Source organism: Marmota monax, unplaced genomic scaffold (genome assembly GCF_021218885.2).
Source record: "Marmota monax isolate L192 unplaced genomic scaffold, Marmota_monax_Labrador192_F-V1.1 WCK01_AAM20220418_F8-fsc00021, whole genome shotgun sequence".
Taxonomy (NCBI): domain Eukaryota; kingdom Metazoa; phylum Chordata; class Mammalia; order Rodentia; family Sciuridae; genus Marmota; species Marmota monax.
The window spans coordinates 15,022,010-15,047,421 of NW_026695228.1; the positions used below are offsets into that span (position 1 = coordinate 15,022,010).

The 25,412-nt window shown below is 48.6% G+C and overlaps 1 protein-coding gene across 4 annotated transcripts in view; it reads left to right on the forward strand.

Moving 5' to 3' along the window:
- Vipr1 (vasoactive intestinal peptide receptor 1) overlaps positions 1-25,412 on the forward strand; it is a 52,405-nt gene that overhangs the window by 17,537 nt on the left and 9,456 nt on the right. For 3 of the 4 annotated variants that reach the window (XM_046437604.2, XM_046437607.2, XM_046437608.2), the window contains exons 4-6: positions 20,977-21,083; positions 22,467-22,573; positions 23,016-23,148. In XM_046437604.2, coding sequence (XP_046293560.1) covers positions 20,977-21,083; positions 22,467-22,573; positions 23,016-23,148 — 347 coding nt within the window. The remainder of the gene's footprint in view (positions 1-20,976; positions 21,084-22,466; positions 22,574-23,015; positions 23,149-25,412) is intronic. The other variant, XM_046437606.2, reaches the window with a different exon arrangement.

A 25,412-nucleotide genomic window follows, 5' to 3' on the forward strand; every position in this document is an offset into this window, starting at 1 on the left:
AGGAGGAATGAGAGTTGCGGCACTAAAAGGAGAGGACAGAGGGAGGACTGTGTGAATAAAGAGAACTGAGGGAGGAGAAGGGAGGATGAGGAGGAGCCACCAGGGAGCAGGCTGAACCCAGAGGGCTGAAGTAGGAGCAGGTTAGAATGAGATAACCGAGGGAGGAGTTGGATACAGGCAGAATACCGAAGGGATTGTAGGAGGACAGAGGGCTAAACCAGGCAGATGAAAAAGACTGAGGGAGGAAAGGGAATGAAAAGGTCCTAGGGAAGAGCATGATTGATGAGGATGAATGACAGAAAATGATGTTAATGTGGAAACTAAGTGCAGAGGAAAATGGATGGAGAGGACCAAGGAAGGAACACCACTTATGAGGTGGTGCAAGGAGAGAGCACAGTTTACGGAGAGGACTGAGGGAGCTTCACTGTGAGAAAGGCAGGTTGTGTGGGGTAGAAAGGGGGACAGTCACCCTGAATTGACAGGACTGAGGTAGGAACAGGATGGCTTTAGATGAGAAGTGTGAAGGTGAGGGAAGATAGATGGGGAGGAGTGAAGGAAGAACTGGGCGGGAAAGCAGGAGTGAGGGGGAAACAGGGTTGGATGGGGAGGACTGAGCAGGTTGGATATGAAGGAATGAGTGAGCAGCAGGGCTGGATGGTGATGCCTGGTACAGGAACAAGAAGTATGCAGATGAGGAAAGAGGGGGAATATGGGTAGTGAACAGAATGGTGGGGGGTTATCAAGATGGACGAGAAAGGAGAAAGATGGAGAGGACTGAGGGTAGAGCAGGGTGGATGGAGAAGACTATGAGATGAGCCATTTATTTTTTTTTCTTCTTGTCAATCAAATCTCTTTCATTTCTTTTTTTTTTAATTTTTTATTGTTGGTTGTTCAAAACATTACAAATTTCTTGATATATCATATTTCACACTTTGATTCAAGTGGGTTATGAACTCCCATTTTTACCCCATATACAGATTGCAGAATCACATCAGTTACACATCCATTGATTTACATATTGCCATACGAGTGTCTGTTGTGTTCTGCTGCCTTTCCTATCCTCTACTATCCCCCCCTCCCCTCCCCTCCCCTCCCCTCCCCTCTTCTCTCTCTACCCCCTCTACTGTCATTCATTTCTCCCCCTTGTATTATTTTCCCCTTTCCCCTCACTTCCTCTTGTATGTACTTTTGTATAACCCTGAGGGTCTCCTTCCATTTCCATGCAATTTCCCCTTCTCTCTCCCTTTCCCTCCCACCTCTCATCCCTGTTTAATGTTAATCTTCTTCTCCTGCTCTTCGTCCCTACTCTGTTCTTAGTTACTCTCCTTATATCAAAGAAGACATTTGGCATTTGTTTTTTAGGGATTGGCTAGCTTCACTTAGCATAATCTGCTCTAATGCCATCCATTTCCCTGCAAATTCTGTGATTTTTTCATTTTTTAATGCAGAGTAATACTCCATTGTGTATAAATGCCACATTTTTTTTATCCATTCGTCTATTGAAGGGCATCTAGGTTGGTTCCACAGTCTTGCTATTGTGAATTGTGCTGCTATGAACATCGATGTAGCAGTGTCCCTGTAGCATGCTCTTTTTAGGTCTTTAGGGAATAGACCGAGAAGGGGAATAGCTGGGTCAAATGGTGGCTCCATTCCCAGCTTTCCAAGAAATCTCCATACTGCTTTCCAAATTGGCTGCACCAATTTGCAGTCCCACCAGCATTGTACAAGTGTACCCTTTTCCCCACATCCTCGCCAGCACTTGTTGTTGTTTGACTTCATAATGGCTGCCAATCTTACTGGAGTGAGATGGTATCTTAGGGTGGTTTTGATTTGCATTTCTCTGACAGCTAGAGATGGTGAGCATTTTTTCATGTACTTGTTGATTGACTGTATGTCCTCCTCTGAGAAGTGTCTGTTCAGGTCCTTGGCCCATTTGTTGATTGGGTTGTTTGTTTTCTTATTGTCTAATTTTTTGAGTTCTTTGTATACTCTAGATATTAGGGCTCTATCTGAAGTGTGAGGAGTAAAGATTTGTTCCCAGGGTGTAGGCTCCCTATTTACCTCTCTTATTGTTTCTTTTGCTGAGAAAAAACTTTTTAGTTTGAGTAAGTCCCATTTGTTGATTCTAGTTATTAACTTTTGTGCTATGGGTGTCCTATTGAGGAATTTGGAGCCCGACCCCACCGTATGTAGATCGTAGCCAACTTTTTCTTCTATCAGACGGCGTGTCTCTGATTTGATATCAAGCTCCTTGATCCATTTTGAATTAACTTTTGTGCATGGTGAGAGAAAGGGATTCAGTTTCATTTTGTTGCATATGGATTTCCAGTTTTCCCAGCACCATTTGTTGAAGATGCTATCCTTCCTCCATTGCATGCTTTTAGCCCCTTTATCAAATATAAGATAGTTGTAGTTTTGTGGATTGGTTTCTGTGTCCTCTATTCTGTACCATTGGTCCACCCGCCTGTTTTGGTACCAGTACCATGCTGTTTTTGTTACTATTGCTCTGTAGTATAGTTTGAAGTCTGGTATCGCTATACCGCCTGATTCACACTTCCTGCTTAGCATTGTTTTTGCTATTCTGGGTCTTTTATTTTTCCATATGAATTTCATGATTGCTTTCTCTATTTCTACAAGAAATGCCGTTGGGATTTTGATTGGCATTGCATTAAACCTATAGAGAACTTTTGGTAATATCGCCATTTTGATGATGTTAGTTCTGCCTATCCATGAACAGGGTATATTTTTCCATCTTCTAAGATCTTCTTCTATTTCTCTCTTTAGGGTTCTGTAGTTTTCATTGTATAAGTCTTTCACCTCTTTTGTTAGGTTGATTCCCAAGTATTTTATTTTTTTTGAAGATATTGTGAATGGAGTGGTTGTCCTCATTTCCATTTCAGAGGATTTGTCGCTGATATACAGGAATGCCTTTGATTTATGCATGTTGATTTTATATCCTGCCACTTTGCTGAATTCATTTATTAGCTCTAATAGTTTCTTTGTAGACCCTTTTGGGTCTGCTAGGTATAGAATCATGTCATCTGCAAATAGTGATAATTTAAGTTCTTCTTTTCCTATTTTGATGCCTTTAATTTCTTTCGTCTGTCTAATTGCTCTGGCCAGTGTTTCGAGAACTATGTTGAACAGAAGTGGAGAGAGAGGGCATCCCTGTCTTGTTCCAGATTTTAGAGGGAATGCCTTCAATTTTTCTCCATTCAGAATGATGCTAGCCTGAGGCTTAGCATAAATTGCTTTTACAATATTGAGGTACGTTCCTGTTATCCCTAGTTTTTCTAGAGTTTTGAACATAAAGGGATGCTGTACTTTGTCGAATGCTTTTTCCACATCTATCGAGATGATCATATGGTTCTTATTTTTAACTCTATTGATGTGGTGAATAACATTTATTGATTTCCATATATTGAACCAGCCTTGCATCCCAGGGATGAATCCTACTTGATCATAGTGCACAATTTTTTTGATATGTTTTTGTATCCAATTCACCAGAATTTTATTGAGGATTTTTGCATCTAGGTTCATTAGAGATATTGGTCTGTAGTTTTCTTTCTTTGAAGTGTCTTTGTCTGGTTTAGGTATCAGGGTGATGTTGGCCTCATAGAATGAATTTGGAAGTTCTCCCTCTTTTTCTATTTCCTGAAGTAGCTTGAAAAGTATTGGTATTAGTTCCTCTTTAAAGGTTTTGTAAAACTCTGCTGTATACCCATCCGGTCCTGGGCTTTTCTTAGTTGGTAGTCTTTTGATGGTTTCTTCTATTTCCTCAATTGATATTGGTCTGTTTAGGTTGTCTATATCCTCCTGACTCAATCTGGGCAGATCATATGACTTAAGAAATTTATCTATGCCTTCACTATCTTCTAATTTATTGGAGTATAAGGATTCAAAATAGTTTTTGATTATCTTCTGTATTTCTGAAGTGTCTGTTGTGATATTGCCTTTTTCATCCCGTATGCTAGTAATTTGAGTTCTCTCTCTTCTTCTCTTCGCTAGCATCGCTAAGGGTCTGTCGATTTTGTTTATTTTTTCAAAGAACCAACTTTTAGTTTTGTCAATTTTTTCAATTGTTTCTTTTGTTTCGATTTCATTAATTTCAGCTCTGATTTTAATTATTTCTTGCCTTCTACTTCTTTTGCTGTTGTTTTGCTCTTCTTTTTCTAGGATTTTGAGATGAAGTATGAGATCATTTATTTGTTGGTTTTTTCTTTTTTTAAGGAATGAACTCCAAGCAATGAATTTTCCTCTTAGAACTGCTTTCAATGTGTCCCATAGATTCCGATATGTTGTGTCTGTGTTTTCATTTATCTCTAAGAATTTTTTAATTTCCTCCTTGATGTCTTCTATAACCCATTGATCATTCAGTAACCTATTGTTCATTCTCCAAGTGATGTATGCTTTTTCCTTCCTTCTTTTATCATTGATTTTCAGTTTCATTCCATTATGATCAGATAAGATGCATGGTATTATCTCTACTCCTTTATATTGTCTAAGAGTTGCCCTGTGACATAATATATGATCTATTTTTGAGAAGGATCCATGTGCTGCTGAGAAAAAAGTGTAACTGCTTGATGTTGGGTGGTATATTCTATATATGTCAATTAAGTCTAGGTTATTAATTGTGTTATTGAGTTCTATAGTTTCCTTATTCAACTTTTGTTTGGAAGATCTGTCCAGTGGCGAGAGAGGTGTGTTGAAGTCTCCTATGATTATTGTATGGTGGTCTATTAGACTCTTGAACTTGAGAAGAGTTTGTTTGATGAACGTAGCTGCACCATTGTTTGGGGCATATATATTTATGATTGTTATGTCTTGTTGGTGTATGGTTCCCTTAAGCAGTATGTAGTGTCCCTCTTTATCCCTTTTGATTAACTTTGGCTTGAAATCTATTTTATTTGATATGAGTATGGACACTCCTGCTTGTTTCCGAAGTCCATATGAGTGATATGATTTTTCCCAACCTTTCACCTTCAGCCTATGTATGTCTTTTCCTATCAAATGCGTCTCCTGTAGGCAGCATATTGTTGGGTCTTGTTTTGTGATCCATTCTACTAGCCTGTGTCTCTTAATTGGTGAGTTTAAGCCATTAACATTTAGGGTTATTATTGAGATATGGGTTGTTCTTCCAGCCATATTTGTTTATTTCTGTTACTAAACATGGTTTGTTTTCCTCTTTGATTATTTTCACCCCCTTTACTGTCCTACGTCCCACTGTTGGTTTTCATTGTTATTTTCCATTTCCTCTTCCTGTAATGCTTTGTCGAGGATGTTTTGAAGAGATGGTTTTCTAGCTGCGAATTCTTTAAACTTTTGTTTATCGTGGAAGGTTTTAATTTCATCTTCCATCCTGAAGCTTAATTTTGCTGGATACACAATTCTTGGTTGGAACCCATTTTCTTTCAGTGTTTGAAATATGTTATTCCAGGATCTTCTAGCTTTCAGAGTCTGTGTTGAAAGATCAGCTGTTATCCTGATTGGCTTACCCCTAAATGTAATCTGCTTCCTTTCTCTTGTAGCTTTTAAAATTCTCTCCTTATTCTGTATGTTGGGCATCTTCATTATAATGTGTCTAGGTGTGGATCTCTTATGATTTTGCACATTCGGCGTCCTGTAGGCTTCTAGGATTTGGGATTCTGTCTCATTCTTCAAGTCTGGGAAGTTTTCTCGTATTATTTCATTGACTATTCATTGCTCATTCCTTTAGTTTGGACCTCTATACCTTCCTGTATCCCAATGACTCTTAAGTTTGGTCTCTTAATGTTATCCCATATTTCTTGGATGTTCTGCTCATGGTTTCTTAACAGTCTTGCTGAGCTGTCTATGTTCTTTTCAAGTTGAAATACTTTGTCTTCATTGTCTGATGTTCTGTCTTCTAAGTGTTCTACTCTGCTGGTAGTATTCTCAATTGAGTTTTTAAGTTGGTTTATTGCTTCCTGCATTTCTAGGATTTCTGTTTGTTTGTTTTTTATAACCTCTATCTCCCTGTATAGTTGATCCTTTGCTTCCTGGATTTGTTTGTGTAATTCATTGTCGAAGTGATCTTTCATTGTCTGATTTTGCTGTCTAATGTCTTCCTTGAGACTCCAGATCATCTGAAGCATGTATATCCTGAATTCTTTATCTGACATTCCATCTGCTGCGGCTGTTACCTCTTCTAAAGTTGAGTTGACCTGCATTGCTTGTGGTCCTTTCTTTCCTTGTCTTTTCATACTGCTTGCGTTTCTTTCTGCTTGGTGAAACTGTTGTGTTTTTGAAATGTTTTTTTTCCCCTATATATTTATATTGCTCTTGTATAGTTGAAAAGTCTCCCTTGCAGGGTTGGGCTGCGGTCTGCCTACCTTGCAGGCGCGGGCGGTGGCTCTGCTCTCTCCTTACTCCAATTGGAGTGTCGTGACTACCACGCCGGCAGGTCACTGGGCCTGTTCCGGGCGCGGGCGGCGGCTCTGTTCTGCCCCTACTTCAATTGGGGTGACGAGTGTACCACGCCGGCAGGCCACCGGGCCTGATCCGCTGGTCGGTTGCAGGTCTGCCTATCCTGCAGGCGCGGGCGGCGGCTCTGCTCTGCCCCCCCCTCCAATTGGTGTGACTTGTCTACCACACCCGCGGACCGCTGGGCCTGTTCCGGGCGCGGGCGAAGTCTCTGTTCTGTTCCTACTCCAATTGGGGTGACGTGCCTACCACCCCGGCCGGCCGCTGGGTCTGTTCCACCGGTCGGTCGCAGGTCTGCCCACCTTTCGGGCACGGGCGGCGGCTCTGCTCTGCCCCTACTCCAAATGGGGTGACGTGTCTGTCGCACCGGCAGGCCACTGGGCCTGTCCCGCTGGTCGGTTGCAGGTCTGCCCACCTTTCGGGCACGGGTGGCGGCTCTGCTCTGCCCCTGCTCCAATTGGGGTGTCATGACTACCACGCCAGCAGGTCACTGGGCCTGTTCCTGGCACGGGCAGCGACTCTGCTCTGCCCCTACTCCAATTGGGGTGACATGTGTACCACGCCGGCAGGCTCCTGGGCCTGATCCGCCGGTCTGTCGCAGGTCTGCCTACCTTGCAGGCGCGGGCGGCGGCTCTGCCCTGCCCCTCCTACCACGCCTGCGGACCGCTGGGCCTGATCTGCAGGTTGGTCGCAGGTCTGCTCACCCTGCGGGCACGGGTGGCGGTTCCACTCCGCCCCCACTCCAATTGGGGTCACGTGACCACCACACCGGCAGGGCCTGATCCGGGCGTGGGCGAAGGCTCTGCTCTGCCCCTACTCCAGTTGGGGTGACGTGTGTACCACGCTGGCAGGCCGCTGGGCCTGACCCGCCAGTCTGTCGCAGGTCTGCTCGAGATGAGCCATTTAGATGAGCAGAAGAAAGGAAAGGGAAAGTTGATGGAGAGGACCAAAGAAAGGTCAGTTGATGAGGACTGATGACAGAGCAGGATGGAAGAAGAGTCCTGAGGGAGAAGAAGTGATGGAGAGTGGTGAGGAGATGATGAGGAGAGTGAGGACAGAGGAATGAAGCAGGTGAACGAAAGTTGGAGGGGTGAGCAAGGCTGAGGAGTAGGTGTGAGGGAGGATCAGGGAGGAGGGAGAAGGAGGAGGATGGCAGAAGACTGAGAGAGGATGACTGATCATGAGGAAGAGGAGGGGAGGGCAGGGTCTAAGGAGAGGACGGAGGAAGATGTTCTCTGGATGTACAGGACAAAGGGAGGAACATGATGGATTTGGAGCAGGAGATGTGATGGAGGAGAAGGATGGGTGAGGATGTTGATGAAATGGATTAATGAAGGGAGTTTGGAAGGAGGAGGGCAGCATGGAGAGATTCAGGACACATATGGAAGAAGGGTGGAGTGGCAGGGCTGGAGGGAGAGAACTGAGATGATCAAGGTTGACGGGTAGTGAGGGAGGATCAGTGTGAATGCAAAATACTGAAGGAGAAGCAAGATGGATGGAGAGGACAAAAGAAGTAGGGTATTTGTGGCAGAGGAGGAGTGAGGGAGGAGCAGGTTTAATGGAGAGGACTGAGGGAGGAGCAGGATGGATGAAGAGGACTGAGCCAGGAGCTGGAGGGCTGGACAGGATGCCTCAGTACACTCCATCATCCTGCTCCCCCAGCACCCCTCCTAACCTCAGACCTCCTTGTCTTACAGCCTTCTCTGTCCAGCCGTGCTCTTACCTCAGTCCTCTTCAACCTGCTGCTATTGCCCTCTCAGTCCTCTCCATCCCCCCTGCTCCTCCTGTCCTCACTCCTCTCCTCCTACTGCTCTGTCCTCACTCCTTCCTCTGTGCCCTGCATCCACCATGACACTCCATCGCCTCTCCTCATCCACATTGCTCCTCCATCTCTTTTCCTTTCCATACTGCTCCTCCCTAATTGCTCCTCAACAGCAACTCTCCTTCCTCTAGAACCTCTCTAACCATTATACTCCCTTCTTTAGTCCTCTTCATCCACCATGCTTTTTTCTAACTCTTCCACATCCTTATTCGGGGTGGTTGGAGGGGATCATATAAGGAGAAGTATAGAGGAGTGGGCATGAGAATGCAGCATCACAGACAGAGAGAACCTAGGGATAATGATGGATGGAGAAGATTGAGGGAGGATGAGGATGGATGGAGAGGACTGGAGGTAGGAGAATACTGGGAGAAGATAACCATGGGAGGAGCAGGTTGTATGGGGATTAACTGGGGGGAAGGCGTAGATTGGGAAGCGATGACTGAGGAAAGAGGAAGATGAAAGGAGAGGGCTGTGGGAGGGACACATTGGGATAAGAGGACTGAGGGAGGATCTGATGAGTAAAGAGGTCTGAGGGAGAAGCAGGATAAATGGAAAGGGATGGGGGAGGATCACAAGGATGAAAAGGACTGGGGAGGAGTAGGGTAAGATATAGGGAAGATGACTGGAGAGGATTAATAGAGGAAATCGAGGGAGAAGCAGGAATGATTGAGAGGAATGAGGGAGGAGCAGGATAGCGGGAGAGGAGGGAGGGAAGAGGAGGGATGGAAAGAATGAGGGTGATGAGTATTGGGAATAGACATCTAAGGAAGTATCTGGAGGCACAGAGAGGGTGAAAGGAACAGCAGGATGGATGGAGAGGACTGATTGAAGAACAGGATGAATGGAGAGGATTGACATGAGTTGAGGGATGGAAAGGACTGAGAGGGGAGTAGGATGGATTTGACAGAACAAAGGGACAAACAGGATGGTAGAAGAGGAAGGGGAAGAATCAGGAGGAATGGAGAGGAGTAGGTTATGGAAAAGATTGGGAGGAAAAGACTGAGGGTGAGGGAGAAACAAATTTGGAGTGAGGAGGAGTTAGGGAGGAGCAAGTTGGATGGAGGGAGAAGGATGGATGGAGAGAAGTGAAAGAGGAACAGGATGGATGTAAAGGAATGAGGGAGGATCAGGATGTATGTACAGGACTGGGGTGAGGAACAGATTGGGAGGAGAGGACTGAGAAGGAACAGATTATTTGAGATAGCTAGAGGAGGAGAATATTAGATGTAGAGAACTGAGAGAGAAACAGGATGGATGGAGAGGACTGGGATGAGGAAGAGATTAGGAGGAGAAGTCTGGTGAAGAGCAGGATGGATGAAGAGGAATGGGGAGGATCAGTAAAGATGGAGAGGATGAGGAACAGATTGGGAAGAGAGGACTGAAGGAGGAGGAGAATGGATGATGGAGAGGAATAGGGGAGAAACACAAATTTTGGGTGAGGGTGTGTGAGGGAGGGTCAGGTTGGGTTGAGAGGACTGAGAATCAGGATACATAGGAAGGAATGAGGGAGTCAGGATGGCTGGAGAGGGTGGATGGAGGAAGAGACTGGGATAAGAGGACTAAAGAATAAGCAGAATGGCTGAAGGAGGAGCAGGATGGATAGAGAGGAGTGAGAGGGGAGCAGAATGGATGCAGAGGAATGAGTCCAGAGCCAGATGGATAGACAGGCCAGCTCAGGCCACTCCATCCATCTTGCTTCTCCAACATCCCTCATCACCACAGCCCTTTCTTTTCTTCTAACCCTCTCCATTCAATGTCTTTCCTCAGTCTTCTCTGTCCATCCTGCTCCTCCATCACTCCTCCTCTTCATAGCCCTCCTTCTTCAGTCCTCTGCATCCAGCCCTGCTCCTCTCTCAGTCTTCTCCATCTATTCTGCTCCTCACATCAGTTCTCTCCATCATTCCTCAAAATAGCCCTTTCCCTTCTTCAGTTCTCTCTGTACAGCCTTGTTCTGCTCTCAGCCCTCTCCATCTATCCTGCACCTACCTCAGTCTTGTCTATTTGTACTGATTCATTCTTACTCCTTCTTCTCTCCTTTATGTTGACCACGATCCTTCATTCCTTCTCATTATCCACATTTCACTTCCACACTGCTCCTCCTTACTACTCTTCATCCACAACAACTCTTTATCCACTCACTTCTCTCCTACCATCCTACGTCTCCCCCGCCCCACCAGTACTTTCCATCCACCATGCTTCTTTCTAACTCTTCCACATCCTTCAGGGTGGGTGGGGAGAACTATGTGAGTAGAAGTATAGAAAAGTGAGTGTGAGCATGGAGCACCATGGATGGAGAGGATTGAAGGAGGAGAAGGGTGGATAGAGAAGAGTGAGGGAGGGTCGGGATGGATTAAGAGGACCAGGGGAAGTACATATTGAAAGTAGACATCTCAGAGAGTAGCAGGATGTACAGAAAGGACTGAATGAAGAGTTGGATGGATAGAAAGGACTGAGGGAGGAGCAGGGGAGATGGAGAGGACTGATGGAGCTGCAGGATGGATTGAAAGTACTAAGGGAGGGAGGAACATGGTAGAAGGAGAGGAGTGGATAAGAATCAGTATGGACGGAGAGGACTCATGGTAAGGAGTAGATTTGGAGGAAAAGAATGAGGGAAGCACAAGACAGCCAGGAGTGAGGAATAAACAGAAATGTGTAGGCTGAGGAGGAGTTAGGGAGGAGCAGGTTGGGTGGAGAAAACTCAGGGAGGAGCAAGATGGAAGAAAAGAAGTGTGGAAGGACCAGGATGGATGATGAGGAATGATAAAGTTTTGGATATGTGTAGACTGGGGGTGGGGGGGACATATTGGGAGGAGAGGACTGAGGGAAAAGCAGAATAGATGAACAATAGAGAGGGAGGATCAGGATGGGTGTTGAAGACTGATGTGAGAAGAATATTGAGAGAGGAGCAGGATAGAATGAGAGAACTAGGAGAGGAACAGATAACTAAGGGAAGTGATAAAGATGAATGAAGGAATATCAGGATGGATGGAGAGGACTGTGGGGAGGAGCAGACTGGAAAGAGAGGTCTAACGGAAGAGCAGGATGGATGGAGGAGTGGGAAGGAGGAGCAGGATGGGAGGAAAGGACTAGAGGAGGAATACATTGAAATGAAAGGACTCCATGAAGAACAGAATAAATGGAAATAACTGGGAGAGGAGTAGGATGGATGAAGAGAAATATGAGAGGATCAGTAAGGATGCAAAAGACTGGGGTGAGGAAAAGATTGGAAGAAGAGGACTGAGGTAAGAGAGAATGGATGGAGAGAAATGAAGAAGGAGCAGAATGCATGGAGAGTAGTGAGGAAGGAATGGAATGGATGTCAGTACTAGAGGGAGGAACAGATTGGAAGAGAGAACTGAGGGAGAAGCTGGGTGGAAGGAGAGAACTGAGGATGGATAAAGAGGACTGAGAGAGGAGCAAGCAGGATGGGATGTACTGAGGGAAGAGCAGGATAAATGAAGAAGACTGGGGGGAGAATAGATTGGGAAGAAAGAGCTGAAGAAACACCAGGATGGGTGTATAAGTACAGGAGAAATGGAAAATTTTTTTGTAAGGAGTAGTAGGATGAAAGGAGAGGACTGGGCCAGGAGCTGGATGGATAGACAGGTCACCTCCATCTTCACTATTCGTTCTGCTCCCCCAACACCCCTCATCTCCACAGCCCTCCTTCTTGTCTTACAGATCTCTCCATCCATTCCTGCTCTTACCCCAGTCCTCTCCACCTATTCTTCTCCTCTGTTAGTCCTCCTCACCATAACCTTATTTTTTTCAGTTCTCTCCATCCACCCAGCTCCTCCATCATTCCTCATCTTCCACCTGGCTCCTCCATCATTCCTCATCTTCCACCTGGCTCCTCCATCATTCCTCATCTTCCACCCGGCTCCTCCATCATTCCTCATCTTCCACCTGGCTCCTCCATCATTCCTCATCTTCCACCCAGCTCCTCCATCATTCCTCATCTTCCACCTGGCTCCTCCATCATTCCTCATCTTCCACCCGGCTCCTCCATCATTCCTCATCTTCCACCCAGCTCCTCCATCATTCCTCATCTTCCACCCGGCTCCTCCATCATTCCTCATCTTCCACCTGGCTCCTCCATCATTCCTCATCATCATAGCCCTCCTTCTTCAGTCCTCTCTATCCAGCCCTGTTCCTCTCTGTTCGCTCAATCCATCCTGTTTCTCCATCATTCGTCTTCATCATATCCCTCCCTCTCCTTTTTCATTCCTCAGTTCAGTCCTGCTTCTCCCGCAGTCTTCTCCACCCTAATGCTCCATCCTCACTCCTTACTCTCCCCTCTACACTGACCATGACCCTCCATCATGCCTCCTCATCACATTGCTCCTCCATCCCTTTTCCTTTCCATACTGCTCCTCCATCACTGCTCCTCCAATAAGACAACCCTCTTTTCATTCAGTCCTTCCTAACCATCCTACTCACACCTCAGTCTTTTCACCCACCATGTTTCTTCCTAGATCTTCCACATTCTGTTTCAGGGTGATTGGAGAGGATCATATGAAAAGAAACATAGAGGAGTGGGCATGAGCATTGAGCAGCATGGATGGAGAGGACTGAGGGAGGAGAAGGATGAAGAAGGATGAGGGTGAATGAGGGGGTGGAGAGGACTGGATGAGAAAGAGATTGAGAGAAGATTACTGGGGGAGGAGAATAATGAATGAAGAGGACTAAGGAAGTACTAGGATTGGTGCAGAGAACCAAGGGAAGAGCAGGATGGAAAAATAGCGCGGATGGGGAAGCAGGATGTATGGAGAGAACTGAGGGAGGAACAGAATGGAAGGAGAAAACTGAGAAGCAGGATAGATGGAAAGGAATGAGAGGATCAGGATTGATAGAGAGGGGTGAGGTGAGGAAGAGATTGGGAGGAGAGGACTGAAGGAAGAGCAGGAAGGATGGAGAGGACTGGATGAGGAGTAGATTCGGTTGAGGGGGCTGAGTGATGAGAAGGAGAATGGAGAGGACTGAAGGAGAAGCCCGATGGATGTAGAGGACTGGAGGCAGGAGAAGATTGGGAGGAGAAGACCAATGGGAGGAACAGGATGAGTGGAAAGGACTTGGAAAAAGTACAGATTGGGAGATATATGAGGGAAGCATTGGGTGGATGTAGAGGACTGAGGGAGAAATAGAAATTTGGGGTGAGAAGGATTGAAGGAGGAGAGAATTCGGGGAGGAGTAGGATGAATAGAGAAGAATGAGGGAGGATGAGGATGGATAGAGAAGACTAGGGGAGGATTGGTTAGGAGATGACTGGGGGAGGAGCAGGATTGATAGAGAGGAGGGAGGGAGGACCCAAGATGGATGAAGAGGACTGGGAGCAGACCAGACTGGGTGGAAAGGACTGGATGAGAAACAGACTGGGAGAAGCACACTAACGGAGGAGCAGGATGGGAGGAGAGGGTTAAGGGAGAGAAGGATGGATAGAAAGGACTGTGGGAGGAGCAGGATTTATTGAGAGGACTGAGGTAAGATCAGGATGGACGGAGGAGACTGAGTGAAGGAACACATTGGGAGGAGAGGACTAGGGAGGAACTGAATGGAAGGAGAGGAATGAGGGAGGATATAGATGGATGGAGATGACTGGGAGAGGAACAGATTGGAACCAAGGTATTGATGGATTGATATAGGAGTGGGATGTTAGGAGAGGTCTGAGGGAGGAGGTGGAGGTTGAAGAGATCTGAGGGAGAGCTGGAGGGATAGAGAGGACTGATGGATGGACAAGTCACCATCCATCCTGTTTCTCCAACACTCCTACTTGCCACAGCCCTTCTTCTCTCACAGGCCTCTCTATCTGGACTTGCTCTTACCTAAGTTCTATTCATACATTCTGATCCTCTCTCACTCCTCTCCGTCCACCCTTCTCCCACCTCAGTCCTCTCTGTCCATCCTGATCCCTCAACTCTCCTCATCACCATAGCTCTCCTTCTCCTTCTGTCCTCTCCATCCATCCTGCTTCTCTCTGTCCCCTTCATCCACCATGCCCCTCTTCCTCATTCGCATTTCTCTTTCGTCTCTTTTCTTTTACACACTGCTCTTTCTTCACTTCCCCTCATCCACAACAATCTTCTTTCCAGGTAGACATCTCCAACCTTCTTTCCAGGTAGACTCCCACCTTGGTCCTCTCTATCCACCATGCTGCCTCCTAACTCTTCCACATTCGGGATCAAGAACTGAGGAGGTTCAAGGGAAAGAACCGAGGGAGGAGCAGAGTCAATGGGGAGGACCAAAGAAGTCAGATGCCTGGAGACAACTGCAAGGAACATAGGGTTGAATTAGAGGAATAAATCAGGTGGATGCAGAGGACAACGTGGGGGTGGGGGGCAACAGGGATGGAAAGGTCCTAGAGAAGGACAACTGATGCGAATGGAAAGGTCCTAGAGAAGGACAAATGATGCGAATGGAGAAAACTGAGCAAGGAGGACAACAAGTGGAGAAGACTGAGGGATGTTGCTCTTTTTATGAGTTGGCATGATGGAAGGGAAGTGTTGATAGGAAGGACTGAGGGAGGATCACTGTGAATGGAATACAGTGAGAATTTTTGTGGGTGAGGAATTATGGAGGAGCAGGAGGTGGGTATAGTGGACTAAAGGAGGAGCAGGTTTTATGGGTAAGGATGAAGGAGAACAGTCTGAATAGAGAGGACTGAGGGAGGAACAGGATTGCTTTTAGATGAGTAGTGTGAAGGTGAAGGAGGATAGATGGGAAGGAGGGAAGGAGGAGCCAGGAAGGAAAGCAGGAGGGAGGGGAAAATGGGGCTGGGTGGAGAGGAGCACAACAGGAGCAGGTTGGATATGAAGGAAGTGAGCAGCAAGTTATGGCTGATGGAGGGGCAGGATGTGTGCGGATGAAGAAGGAGGAGGGAGGATGAGGGTGAATGAAGATGTATGAGGAGGAATGAAGAAGGAGGAAGATTGGAGAGGAGTGAGAGTAGAGCAGGGTGAATGGAGAGGAATGAGGGATGGGCCAAGTGGATTGGCATGAGTGAGGGAAGGGAAGGGTTGATGTAGAGGCCAGCGGAGTATCAGAGTCTACAAAGAGGACTGGAGAAGGTGTCAAGAGTAGTGAGCATGGAGCAGTCCAATGCAGAGAGCTGAAGGAGGAATCGGCTGAACTGAGAGGAATGTGCAAATAGCAGGGTAGATGCAAAGGATAGAGCGAGGAGTAGTGTGGGGGGTGAGGGCACATGGACATTCCTTCTCAATGAGAGCGTGTGAGGCCTTAGAGAGTTGCAGGCTATCTGGAGAGGTCTGAGGTAGGAACATGGTAAAGGGAGAGGACCGAGGGAGGAACAGCATGGATTAGGAGGGGGAGGCGAGGACCAGATGGACAATACAGAAAGAGGAGCAGGTTGGATGTGGAGTGCTGATGAGGAATGTAGGGTGAAGGATGGTGGATGGAGAGGACTGAGGCAGGAGGGGCATGGATGAATCGGAGCGAGGGGAGTTCAGAACAATGGAGAGGTCGGAAGGATGAGGATGGATTGAGGACTGAGGGAGGTGCTGGGTAATCAATGTAGTCCTGGGGCAGGAGCAGTATGGATGCAGAGGACTGAGGGAGGAGTCAGATGGATGGAGATGACGGAGGGAGGAGCAGTGTGGATGGGGAAGACCTAAGGAGTTGCCAGGGTGACAAGGCAGAGTGAGGGAGGTGGCAGATAGATGGTAGGACTGAGGGGAGAGCAGGAAAGAGGCAGAGGGTAGAGGCAGGCACAGAGTGGATGTTGGGGACTGAGGGAGGCACAGCCTGGATGGCGAGTACTGAGGGAGGGACAAGATGGACTTGGGGAGGATCAGGGTAGGAGAGGGCTGAGGGAGGAGCAGGATGTTTGTCAATGAGTAGGAGGAGTCAGGAAGAATTGGTGTGTAAGATAGTACTCTGTGGGGAATGGGGTGAATGAGGAGAAATTAGGGAGGAGCAGGATGGACAGAGAAGACTGAGGGAGGAGGAGTGAGGGAAGAGCAGGCTGGATGGTGAGTACTGAGGGAAGACTAGGTTTAATGTGGATGAAGAAGAGTGAGAGAGGTTCAGGGGTCATGGAGAGGACTGAAGCAGGAGCATGGTTAATGTAGAGGTGTGAGGAAGGATGGAGGGCACTGGGGGAGGAACAGGGTGTATGAAGAGGACTAAGGGATGAGCAGGGTGGATTGGGAGGACTGTGTTTGGAGCCAGTAAGGGAGGATCGGGGTCAATGAGGAGGACTGATGGAGGAGAGGAGCAGCGTGGATGTGGGAGACACAGGGAGAAGGAGGGTGGATGAGGAGGAGTGAGGGTCCAGCAGGGTGAACTGAGAGGACTGAGGGAGAATCAGGGTGTATGAGTGATGGAGGAGCTGGGTGGATGGAGAGGACTGAGAGAAGAGCAGATTGGATGGGGAAGACTAAAGGTGGAGCAGGGTTGAGGAGGCAGAGGGAGGGAGGGAAGATCAGGGCCTTGATAAGGTTTCAGCAGATGTCCCTCACTTCAGGTGACTTTAGTCCTTGGACTTTAGTTCTCCTGTTTGTAAAGTGGAGATAGAAGGTAGAACAATGGTCTCTTTGGCCTATGCCAGGTTTTCCCTCCGTGCTAAGGGTTATGACCTTCACTGTGAAGGACAGACCTTGAAGCGCCCTCTAAGAATCTGGAAGCAGTAAGGTGTGCCTTATTCCAGGTCAGCATCCCCCTTATCCAGCCCTTCTCCAGTGAGGACCTAGGGCCTGGGCTGGTAGGAGATGAGCTCCTCTGGCAGATCCCATATTGAGTCCCAAGAGCAGAGTCTGACAATCAGCCTTCTCCAAGCATCAACTAAATGCTTCCTCTCCGTGTGCTACTTCCTTCTGTCCCTGCCGGAATGTATCTAGGCAGCTCCTTTGCTTAAGAACTCAGACTCCAGTTCACCATCTGGCTGACCTTGAGGGTGCTTTGTGCAAATGAGAAAAAAGCAGGTCTTCTTCAAGTGGAATCAACCTCTCACCAGAGCTCACCTAGTGGCAAGCTGAACGTGAAGTCAATTTTAGTCTGTCATTCACCAGCCAGACGTCACATGCAGTGAACAACCTGTACAGCTAACTCAGAGGACCTCACTCTAAAAATGACGGAGACTGTGGCTGGGACTGAAAACATATCTGGGCATTGAGGCAAAGAAGGCATGAGGAACTGGCCTTAAATTCCAAAGGGGGATGTTTGCAAGAGTGGGATAGGGATGAAGTTCTCCTGCCCCTTTGGATAACTCCCCTAGGAAGTGACCTGGTTCTACAGGAAAAGTCAAAGAAAGCTTATAGAAGATAAAAAATCTTGGTGCGGGGCTGGGGATGTGGCTCAAGTGGTAGCGCGCTCGCCTGGCATGCGTGCGGCCCAGGTTCGATCCTCAGCACCACGTACAAATAAAGATGTTGTGTCCGCCAAAAACTAAAAAATAAATATTAAAATTCTCTAAAAAAAATTATAAAATTAAAAAATCTTGGTGGGTTAGAAGTCATCTATTTAGGCTGGATATAATACCTGGGGGAGAGGGGCTGGCTAGGCAAGTGATTGCTCATTAAGGTACCAAAATGTTTATGGTGGTTTATTTCTTTAGTTTGTAATATGCATACATATATCTGTGTATTTGGTTTTTGGAGATGAAACCCAAGTCCTCAAGCAGGCTAGGCAATCATCCTACCACTGAGCTACATCTCCAGACCTTTTGAGATAGGGTCTTTCTAGGTTTCCCCGTCTGGTCTCACACTCACAATGCTCCTGCATCAGCCTCCAGAGTAGCTGGGATTACAGGCATGCATTGCTGCTCCTGTTTCATCTGTGGGGCTTTTACCTTTAAATATTTGAAGGATTTTTTTAGAATAAAAAATAAGATGGTTATTTTGGTTTGAAAAACAAATACACAGTCTATGTCAGCTATGTCTGCAGAGTCTGTGGGCACCCTCTTTCCCCTACCCAGTCCTTGATTCCCAATCTAAGAAGTTTATACTTGCTAACTGGATGGGGAACCCTAGACACATCTTGACAGGAGAGTACTAGGGTCAGGTATGGATGCTAGAACTATCCCTCTAGCTATCTCAGGATAGTGATCTGGTTGGAAGGCTCAGGAAAGCAGACAGACCCATCAGGAGGCTCCTACCTAAGCCAGGGAAGACAAGATACAGGAGAATTGAAGAAAAAGAATCTGGGACAGGACTTGTGGATCCTGGAGGAGGAGAGGAGAAACAAAAATTTCCTAATTTCTGGCTCAAGTCACTGAGCAGCAAATTTTAGAAGACAGAGAACCCCGGAGAGGAGAGGGGTGTGACTGCTTTGAGAGCCATTGGTGAGTGGGAGGAAACAGAATGTGGGGCATCCCTGTTAGCTCAGGATTAAAGTCCCTTGGCCATTCCCTCCCACCCCCTGTATCCCCCCTGCAGACACAGAGCTAAATGGCAGAGACTTGGCTGCTCCTTGGGTCCCATGGTGACTGCCTTTGAAATCCCCTCAAGAGTAGCTCTCTTTGTGGCCTAGGCCACTCTCCCAGGCTCCTCAAAGAGGCCGCCTGTTCTCCCTTCCCCAATTACCTAGAGCGGCCATGGCTCCAGAGGACAAGGTGGCTCCCTTTGGCCACTGCCAGGATCCCAGATAGATCTGGAGTCAGGCTGGCTTGAGACTGTAGCTTTCTTGCTGCGACTGAGCAAGTTACTTCCTCTCTTAGCCTTTGGTTCCCCATCTTTTTGCAGGACTAGTGATAACTCCCAATCCTTGGCCTTAACACATTAATGTTTGTCCAACACACACACACACACACACACACACACACACACAGAGCATGTGAAGCTACTGTGTAGACACTCATGAGTCACCCAGTCTTGCTAAGCATAAGTGTGATAATATCAGGTGCCCGCTCTGTCCTTGAGCCTGACCTTTTGAGCCCTGATCCATCTGGTGAAAAGGGAATCCAACATTTTAATGCCCCTGCTTCAAGGCTGATTGATTTGGCCTGTCCCTCTTTTCTACTTACCCAATCCCTAGGGTGGAGTCTCCAGAAGAATTGATCCTGAGTGGAAGGCATTGGCCTTGGGGCCTTGGGTATAATCCTTAGAACTGGGGTGAGGCAGAGCTGCAGTTTGAAAGGGACTTGCTGAAGGCTGCAGGCCGGGCCCACCTTCAGCCACAATGACAGGAAGTGGAGAGGGCTGAGAGGGGGCTACTAGAGACCGCTCAGTCCTGCAAGCCTCCATGGCAGTGTGGTTGGGAATCCTGGGCAGCACAGGCTGCCAAGGCAGGAAACCCAGCCCAATGCCCTTCCCCCAGCCACCTAATCCCCAGGCCATTTATCCAGGGTTGCTCCTCACTGGCTCTCCTCCCCAAGCCCCAGCTGCCCAAGGCCCCACACATAAAGTAGGAAGATAAGGACCTCTTTCAAAGCAATGTCAGGAGGCTCCTGTAGCCTACTCCAGAAAAAGTGACTATGGAGTCACCTGGTGTATTCCAGGCACAGGGAAAAATTTAGAAATATTAAAACACTCTTGCACAGAGACCCTCCCTGAGTTCACAGGACAGCTCGACCCCTCCTGTGGCTCTGCACCTGGACATGGAAACAAGTTCTCAGGTCCCCGCAGTGCAGGCGAGGGACAAGCTTACCTGACAGGACTTGGGAGAACAGACCAGCTCAGCTCCACCCTGCCCTATGAGTGACCTTGAGCAAGGTACCAACCCCGTAGAGCCTCCCCTTCTCAAGTGTGAAATGGAGTTACCTTCCTCTTTGGGTGGGTGCAGGATTAAAGTGCTCTGTTTAACTCTGACACATGGAAAGGTCAAAACTGGCCATTCTATGAGGCTACTGCTGCTGCTGTTGATGATGGTGATGGTGATGGTGGTCCTGTGGGGGAGGGGCACTCTACTGTCCCCCCCCCATTATCTATTCAGCCCCTCCCCTCTCTCTGAGGGGAGAAGACACCTCCCTAGGCCTGAAGAGTGGGGAGCTTTGGTGTACCCCTAACCTCACATGCCCCCTTAGCATTCCTGCCCTTTGCTGCACAGAGACTTGATGGAGCGTGCCCTGGCGCCCCAGCCACAACTTGTTTCAGCTTCAAGATCCTGCAGTGCTGCCCTGCTTGAGTGCCCTCTCACATGCATTGCCTTGCAGTTTCCCCTGCCGGGAACCCCTTACTTCTGCATTTATGAGAATTTCAGATCTGTACCCTTATCAGGTGTCCTCCACCCCCCCACCCTGTCCACCTCTACCTTTGGTCCCTCTCCAGACGCACATCTGAACATGTGGGAGGACGTGGCCTCACAGCCCCACCTAGGTTGACCAAGGAGGACTAGGCTGATATGGCCTCCTGCCTGAGCTCTGGCCCAGTGACAAGGGTCAGTGTTCAGCTCATGGCAAGGGTCAGGGGTCCTTCTGTGATGATGATCCAGTTGAGACTGTGACAATAATAGAATTTACATTTCCCCTGGAATGAAGGTTGGTCATGACAAGGGGTAGGACTAAGCCCAGGACTGTATGATCTGATTCTGCTGTCTGTTCAGAAGGTCCCCTGGCACTCTGAAGGGGCTCCTCCCTGCCTCAGGTGCCCTGAGGGTCTGAATGAGAGCAGCTGGAGCCTGGCGGCATCAGGAGTCAGTGGGAATAGGACTGTAATCTGCCTTGTGCCCAGCACAGAGGCCGCCAGGCCCCTGTGGCCTGCTCCAGGGACTAGTCCTCCTCCTGGTCTCAGCCTCTCTCCTCCCTGCTCTTCTCTCCCATCTAGGCCGCAACGTGAGCCGCAGCTGCACAGATGAGGGCTGGACACAGCTGGAGCCTGGCCCCTACCCTATTGCCTGTGGCTTGGATGACAAGGCATCAAGTTTGGATGAGGTGGGCCTCAGTGCACCCTCCCCCCACCCCCAGCTCACCTCAGCCCACCCATGCTCCTTTCGGCCTCCCATGAGGTTGCCATGTGTGCAGGAGCTGGACTCCTGGGACCTGCCTTCCAAGACTCCCTCTCCAAGCATGGGTTTCTGGAGACTCATCCCCTCAATCCCCCTGACCGGGTGCATTGCAGGTGGACGGTGGTTCATGAGGACAGCACACAGAAAGTTGTCCCCAGTAGAAGAAGCTGAAGCAGTAACCACAAGCTAGGCCACCCCACTGTCTTGAGGGAGCCTGGTTCCAGCCTGGGGGTGGCACGGCAAGCAGATACCATCACCCTATTGTGTCCAGATGGAAATTGAGGTGCAAAAAGAACCAGCCCCAGATACCCAACATCACATCAGGGACAGGATAGGAAAAGGGCACATTGTCCTCAGTCTGAGGACAGGGATCTGTCCCTGAAGCAAGTAGAGCACAGGTGGTCTCTGAAGAGATTTGAGGAACCACTTAGTAATATGGATGTGAAGGCTGGATGATAACAGTAGTCCTTAGCTAGAAGCCCCTCACTGCTTTGGGGTGTAAACATCCCTGTGGGACTGTGATGACATCTGCCCCACTCCAAGACACCCCATCAGACAGCTTTCCTGTCTTTGAAGGGAGCAGTAATTTCCTAAAAGGCTTCTGAAGCCTACCAGAGCCTTCAGCCCTAACTCCCCAGAATCCCTCTTAACCCCTTACCTCTCCTTAGGCACAATGTGGGTCATGGAGGAGAAAGTGGGGCTTACCAAGAGACTGTCACTCTGCATGTGTGTCCATAGGGAGGGCACTGAGGGAGGGGGCCAAGTGAGAAGCCTTGGGATCCAGTGTTGTCCTGTCTCCTACAGAAAGGCTAGCTTTTTCTCACCCTGCTGCCCCCAGCCACTGGGAACCCCAAATGGGAAATTACGCCCCATGTCTTCTTTAACAGTCTGCACTCCCTGTGTGCCTCCCCAAGCTACATAGAAAGAGGGCTTCATGTGCAGGTCTGAAAGGACAGCAGCCTTGGTCTCCTGGGGCCCTGAGCCCAGAGTTGGCACAGCAGGGCCAGACACATGACTGAAGAATGGATGAATCAACAAGTGGAACGTGTGAGGTCTCCATTCTGTCCCTCACTGACACATCCCTCCTGAAGAGAGGGAGTGACTTCAACCCTCACCACACCCTGGGACATGGTTGTGTCCTGGAAACTGAAGTGTTAGGGGGTTGGTGGCACAAAGGGCACTGCTCAGCTCTTCTTAGGAGCCCTGGGCCATAGCCTCCTCATCTGCCAGGGTCTGGCAGGCAGAGTGTAGAGCCTCTAGGTGAGCCCACCTCGCCCCCCACCCAAGATCCTTGCCTGCCTCCCTCCAGCAGCAGCAGACAATGTTCTACCACTCCGTGAAGACTGGCTACACTATCGGCTACAGCCTGTCCCTTGCCACGCTTCTGATCGCCACCGCAATCTTGAGCCTGTTCAGGTAAGACCCCGCCTGGGCATTAGGCTTCAAAGTAGTCCCAACGAGTATCATTCCCATGGTTGAGCCCCGCCTCTGCACTGTCAAACCCCAAGCTAGTTCACAGTCCCTGCCCCAGCCCTCCTGAGAGGCCAGCCTCCTCTGGATGGCAGGTGGTCAAGATGTGCCATCTGCCGCAGCCTAGTCACCCACAGGATGGCCTATAGCTGTGGATATGGCACCAGAGGTTAGGTGCACCCTGGCTGAGGCTCCTCGGATGCACAAGAGAGTGGGGTTCCTGAAGTTGGGCCCACCGTTTGGGATGGGACCCCCTTGGAGGCTGGACCTGTACTCTGGAGCCCACATGCTTCTCAGCCCCACCCCTTTAATCAGAGCACAGGTCCGTGTTGGCTGGGATGAGTGTCCGAGGTCTTTCCAGCCTCCCTTATCTGCCTGCCCCATGCAGGAAGCTCCACTGCACGCGGAACTACATCCACACGCATCTCTTCGTATCCTTCATCCTGAGGGCTGCTGCCGTCTTCATCAAAGACTTGGCCCTCTTCGACAGCGGGGACTCAGACCACTGTTCTGAGGGCTCGGTGAGGACTCTGCCCTGGCCCCCTCCCTCAGTCTTGCCTTCATCTTTAATCATGTGAATCTCCTCTTCCTCCCTACTTCTCTCCTCTCCCTTCTCGATCCCTCCCTCCTCCTACCCTGCCCTCCTTCCCTCTTCTTTCTCTCTCTCTCTCTCTCTTTCTCTCCAGGAATGCCCAACCCCTCTACCCAACTCCGTGATAGCTCCTCAAATCTCACTCCTCTCCCAGCACCTGATCTTACAGCCTTTCCTCTTATAGACCTTTCCTACCAGTGAGCAACACAGGTGGAAAAGTGGGATATCTCACAGCCACAGACTAGGGCCTACACCCTACCTCCACTGCTAACATTCTGTTGGCCTTGAAAATTCCCTGCCTTAGTTTCCCCATCTGCAACCAGGGCTCTGCTCACCATGCCACCCTTCCTACTCCCCACCCGCTCCTCTTGCCATCTGGATTCCATCCAAACACTGTTCTGAAGCCTTCCTCTTCTGTTCTTCCCCTGCCCTCGGTCTAGTTCTGGACCTTCCTATGGAGGGGAGGTCAAGGGATCCTCTAGGGAATTAATTGCTAGTCACTAAGAGGTTCATCTCCAAGTGATTCTGAGCCAAAGACCCCTCTCTGGGTGTCCCTGTCCTGGGACAGAGAGCTTGACAGTGGTCCCGGCTCTGTCCCATCCCTTGTGGTCAAGGACTCATTGTTTCATGAATGATCCAAGAGAAAGTACCTGATATCAAGGGTCAGCAATACCTTCCCCCAGGGAATGAACCTATGATGGCTGAATCTCAGGAATCTCCAGAAGAGGGGAAGAAACCCCAGTGTTCATTCCACAAGGTGGGGACCAAGTGCAGTAGGGACCTCAGACAGAGCCTGGGGAGCGGCCTGCGGCCTCCAGCACACTTGCTGAGGATAATTGTGAAAACTGTCTTCCCAATTCATTTTATTAGCAGCCTTGTGAAACTTTTCTATGGCAAAGGAAAAGCACCGAAAATTGTCCAGTTAAAGAACTGAGTTGTAAAGCTAATGATGGGGAAAGGTAGGGAAGCAAGCACACCTTGCAGCTGGAGGGACAGAAATGTGGCCTAAGGAAGGACTTCACCTCCCTAGGGAGGGAATATGAAGCGTCTCTCTGAGGATATCTCAAAACCAAGGGGATGAGAAAGAAGGGTGGGAACCTATATTCTGGGTACAAGGGAGTAGAAGAGGAGAGTAGCTTTAAGCCCTGGCTCAAGGCATCTTGGTTTCATCTGAAATAGAGACTGTTTCTGGGAGGGGACAAAAGGCCCAGAAGACTTTCCAGTCATGCCAGATGGGCCACCTAGAATCCACTGATTGCTCTACTCTAGGGTCTCCCTGACTCCTTCATTGTCCTTACGTCCCTGGGGAACCCATTCGTCCAGTAGCTCCATTGGCCCCCAGAGAAATGACCACCCCTTTCCTCTTCTTCTTTTCCTCATTTCTACTTCTTTCTCCTCTACCTTCTTCTCAGTCCCAGTCTCTCCTCCACACTTCCTTGGCCCCACTCCACGGCCCACAGCCTGTACCCCCAAGCGGTCAGTAGACTCTTGAAAACTCAAGCAAGACTTTGCCCTCATATTTCTCCCAGCTACTTTCAGTCCTAATTGGAATAAGATGGATGCGTGGGGACAGAGGATGGGAAGGGGATGGGATGGTTGGTGAATGGGTAAATGGTAAATGGGTCCATGGGTGGCCCAGTAGGCAGAAAGAGAGATGGATTAAGTAAGGAAGATTGAAGAGATGATGGGTGAGGGGTAGGAGGGTAGGCAGGTGGAGGAATGGATGCATGAGTGGGGTGATGGGTGGATGGATAGGTGAAAGGATGGCTAGCTGGGTAAGTGGGTAAGGTTGGTAGACGAATGGAGAGATATATAGGCAAGTGAGGGAATGGATTGATGGTGGGGAAGATGAATAGATGATAGATGAATGCATGGACAGCAGATGAACAGATGAGTTGGTGACAAATGTCTAATGGGTGTGTAAATGGATGGACAATTAAAATTGCTGACTTGCTGGGTGCAGTGGCGTACACCTGTAATCTCAGCAGCTCGGAAGACTGAGGCAGGAAGATCTTGAATTCAAAGCCAGCCTCAGCAAAAGTGCCTCAGTGAAATCCTGTCCCTGAATAAAATATAAAATAGGGCTAGGGATATGGCTCAGTGGTCGAGTGCCCCTGAGTTCAATCCTGGGACCCTCCCCCCAAAAAAAGAATTGCTGATTTATCCCAAAGCATCAGATGATCTAAAATCAGG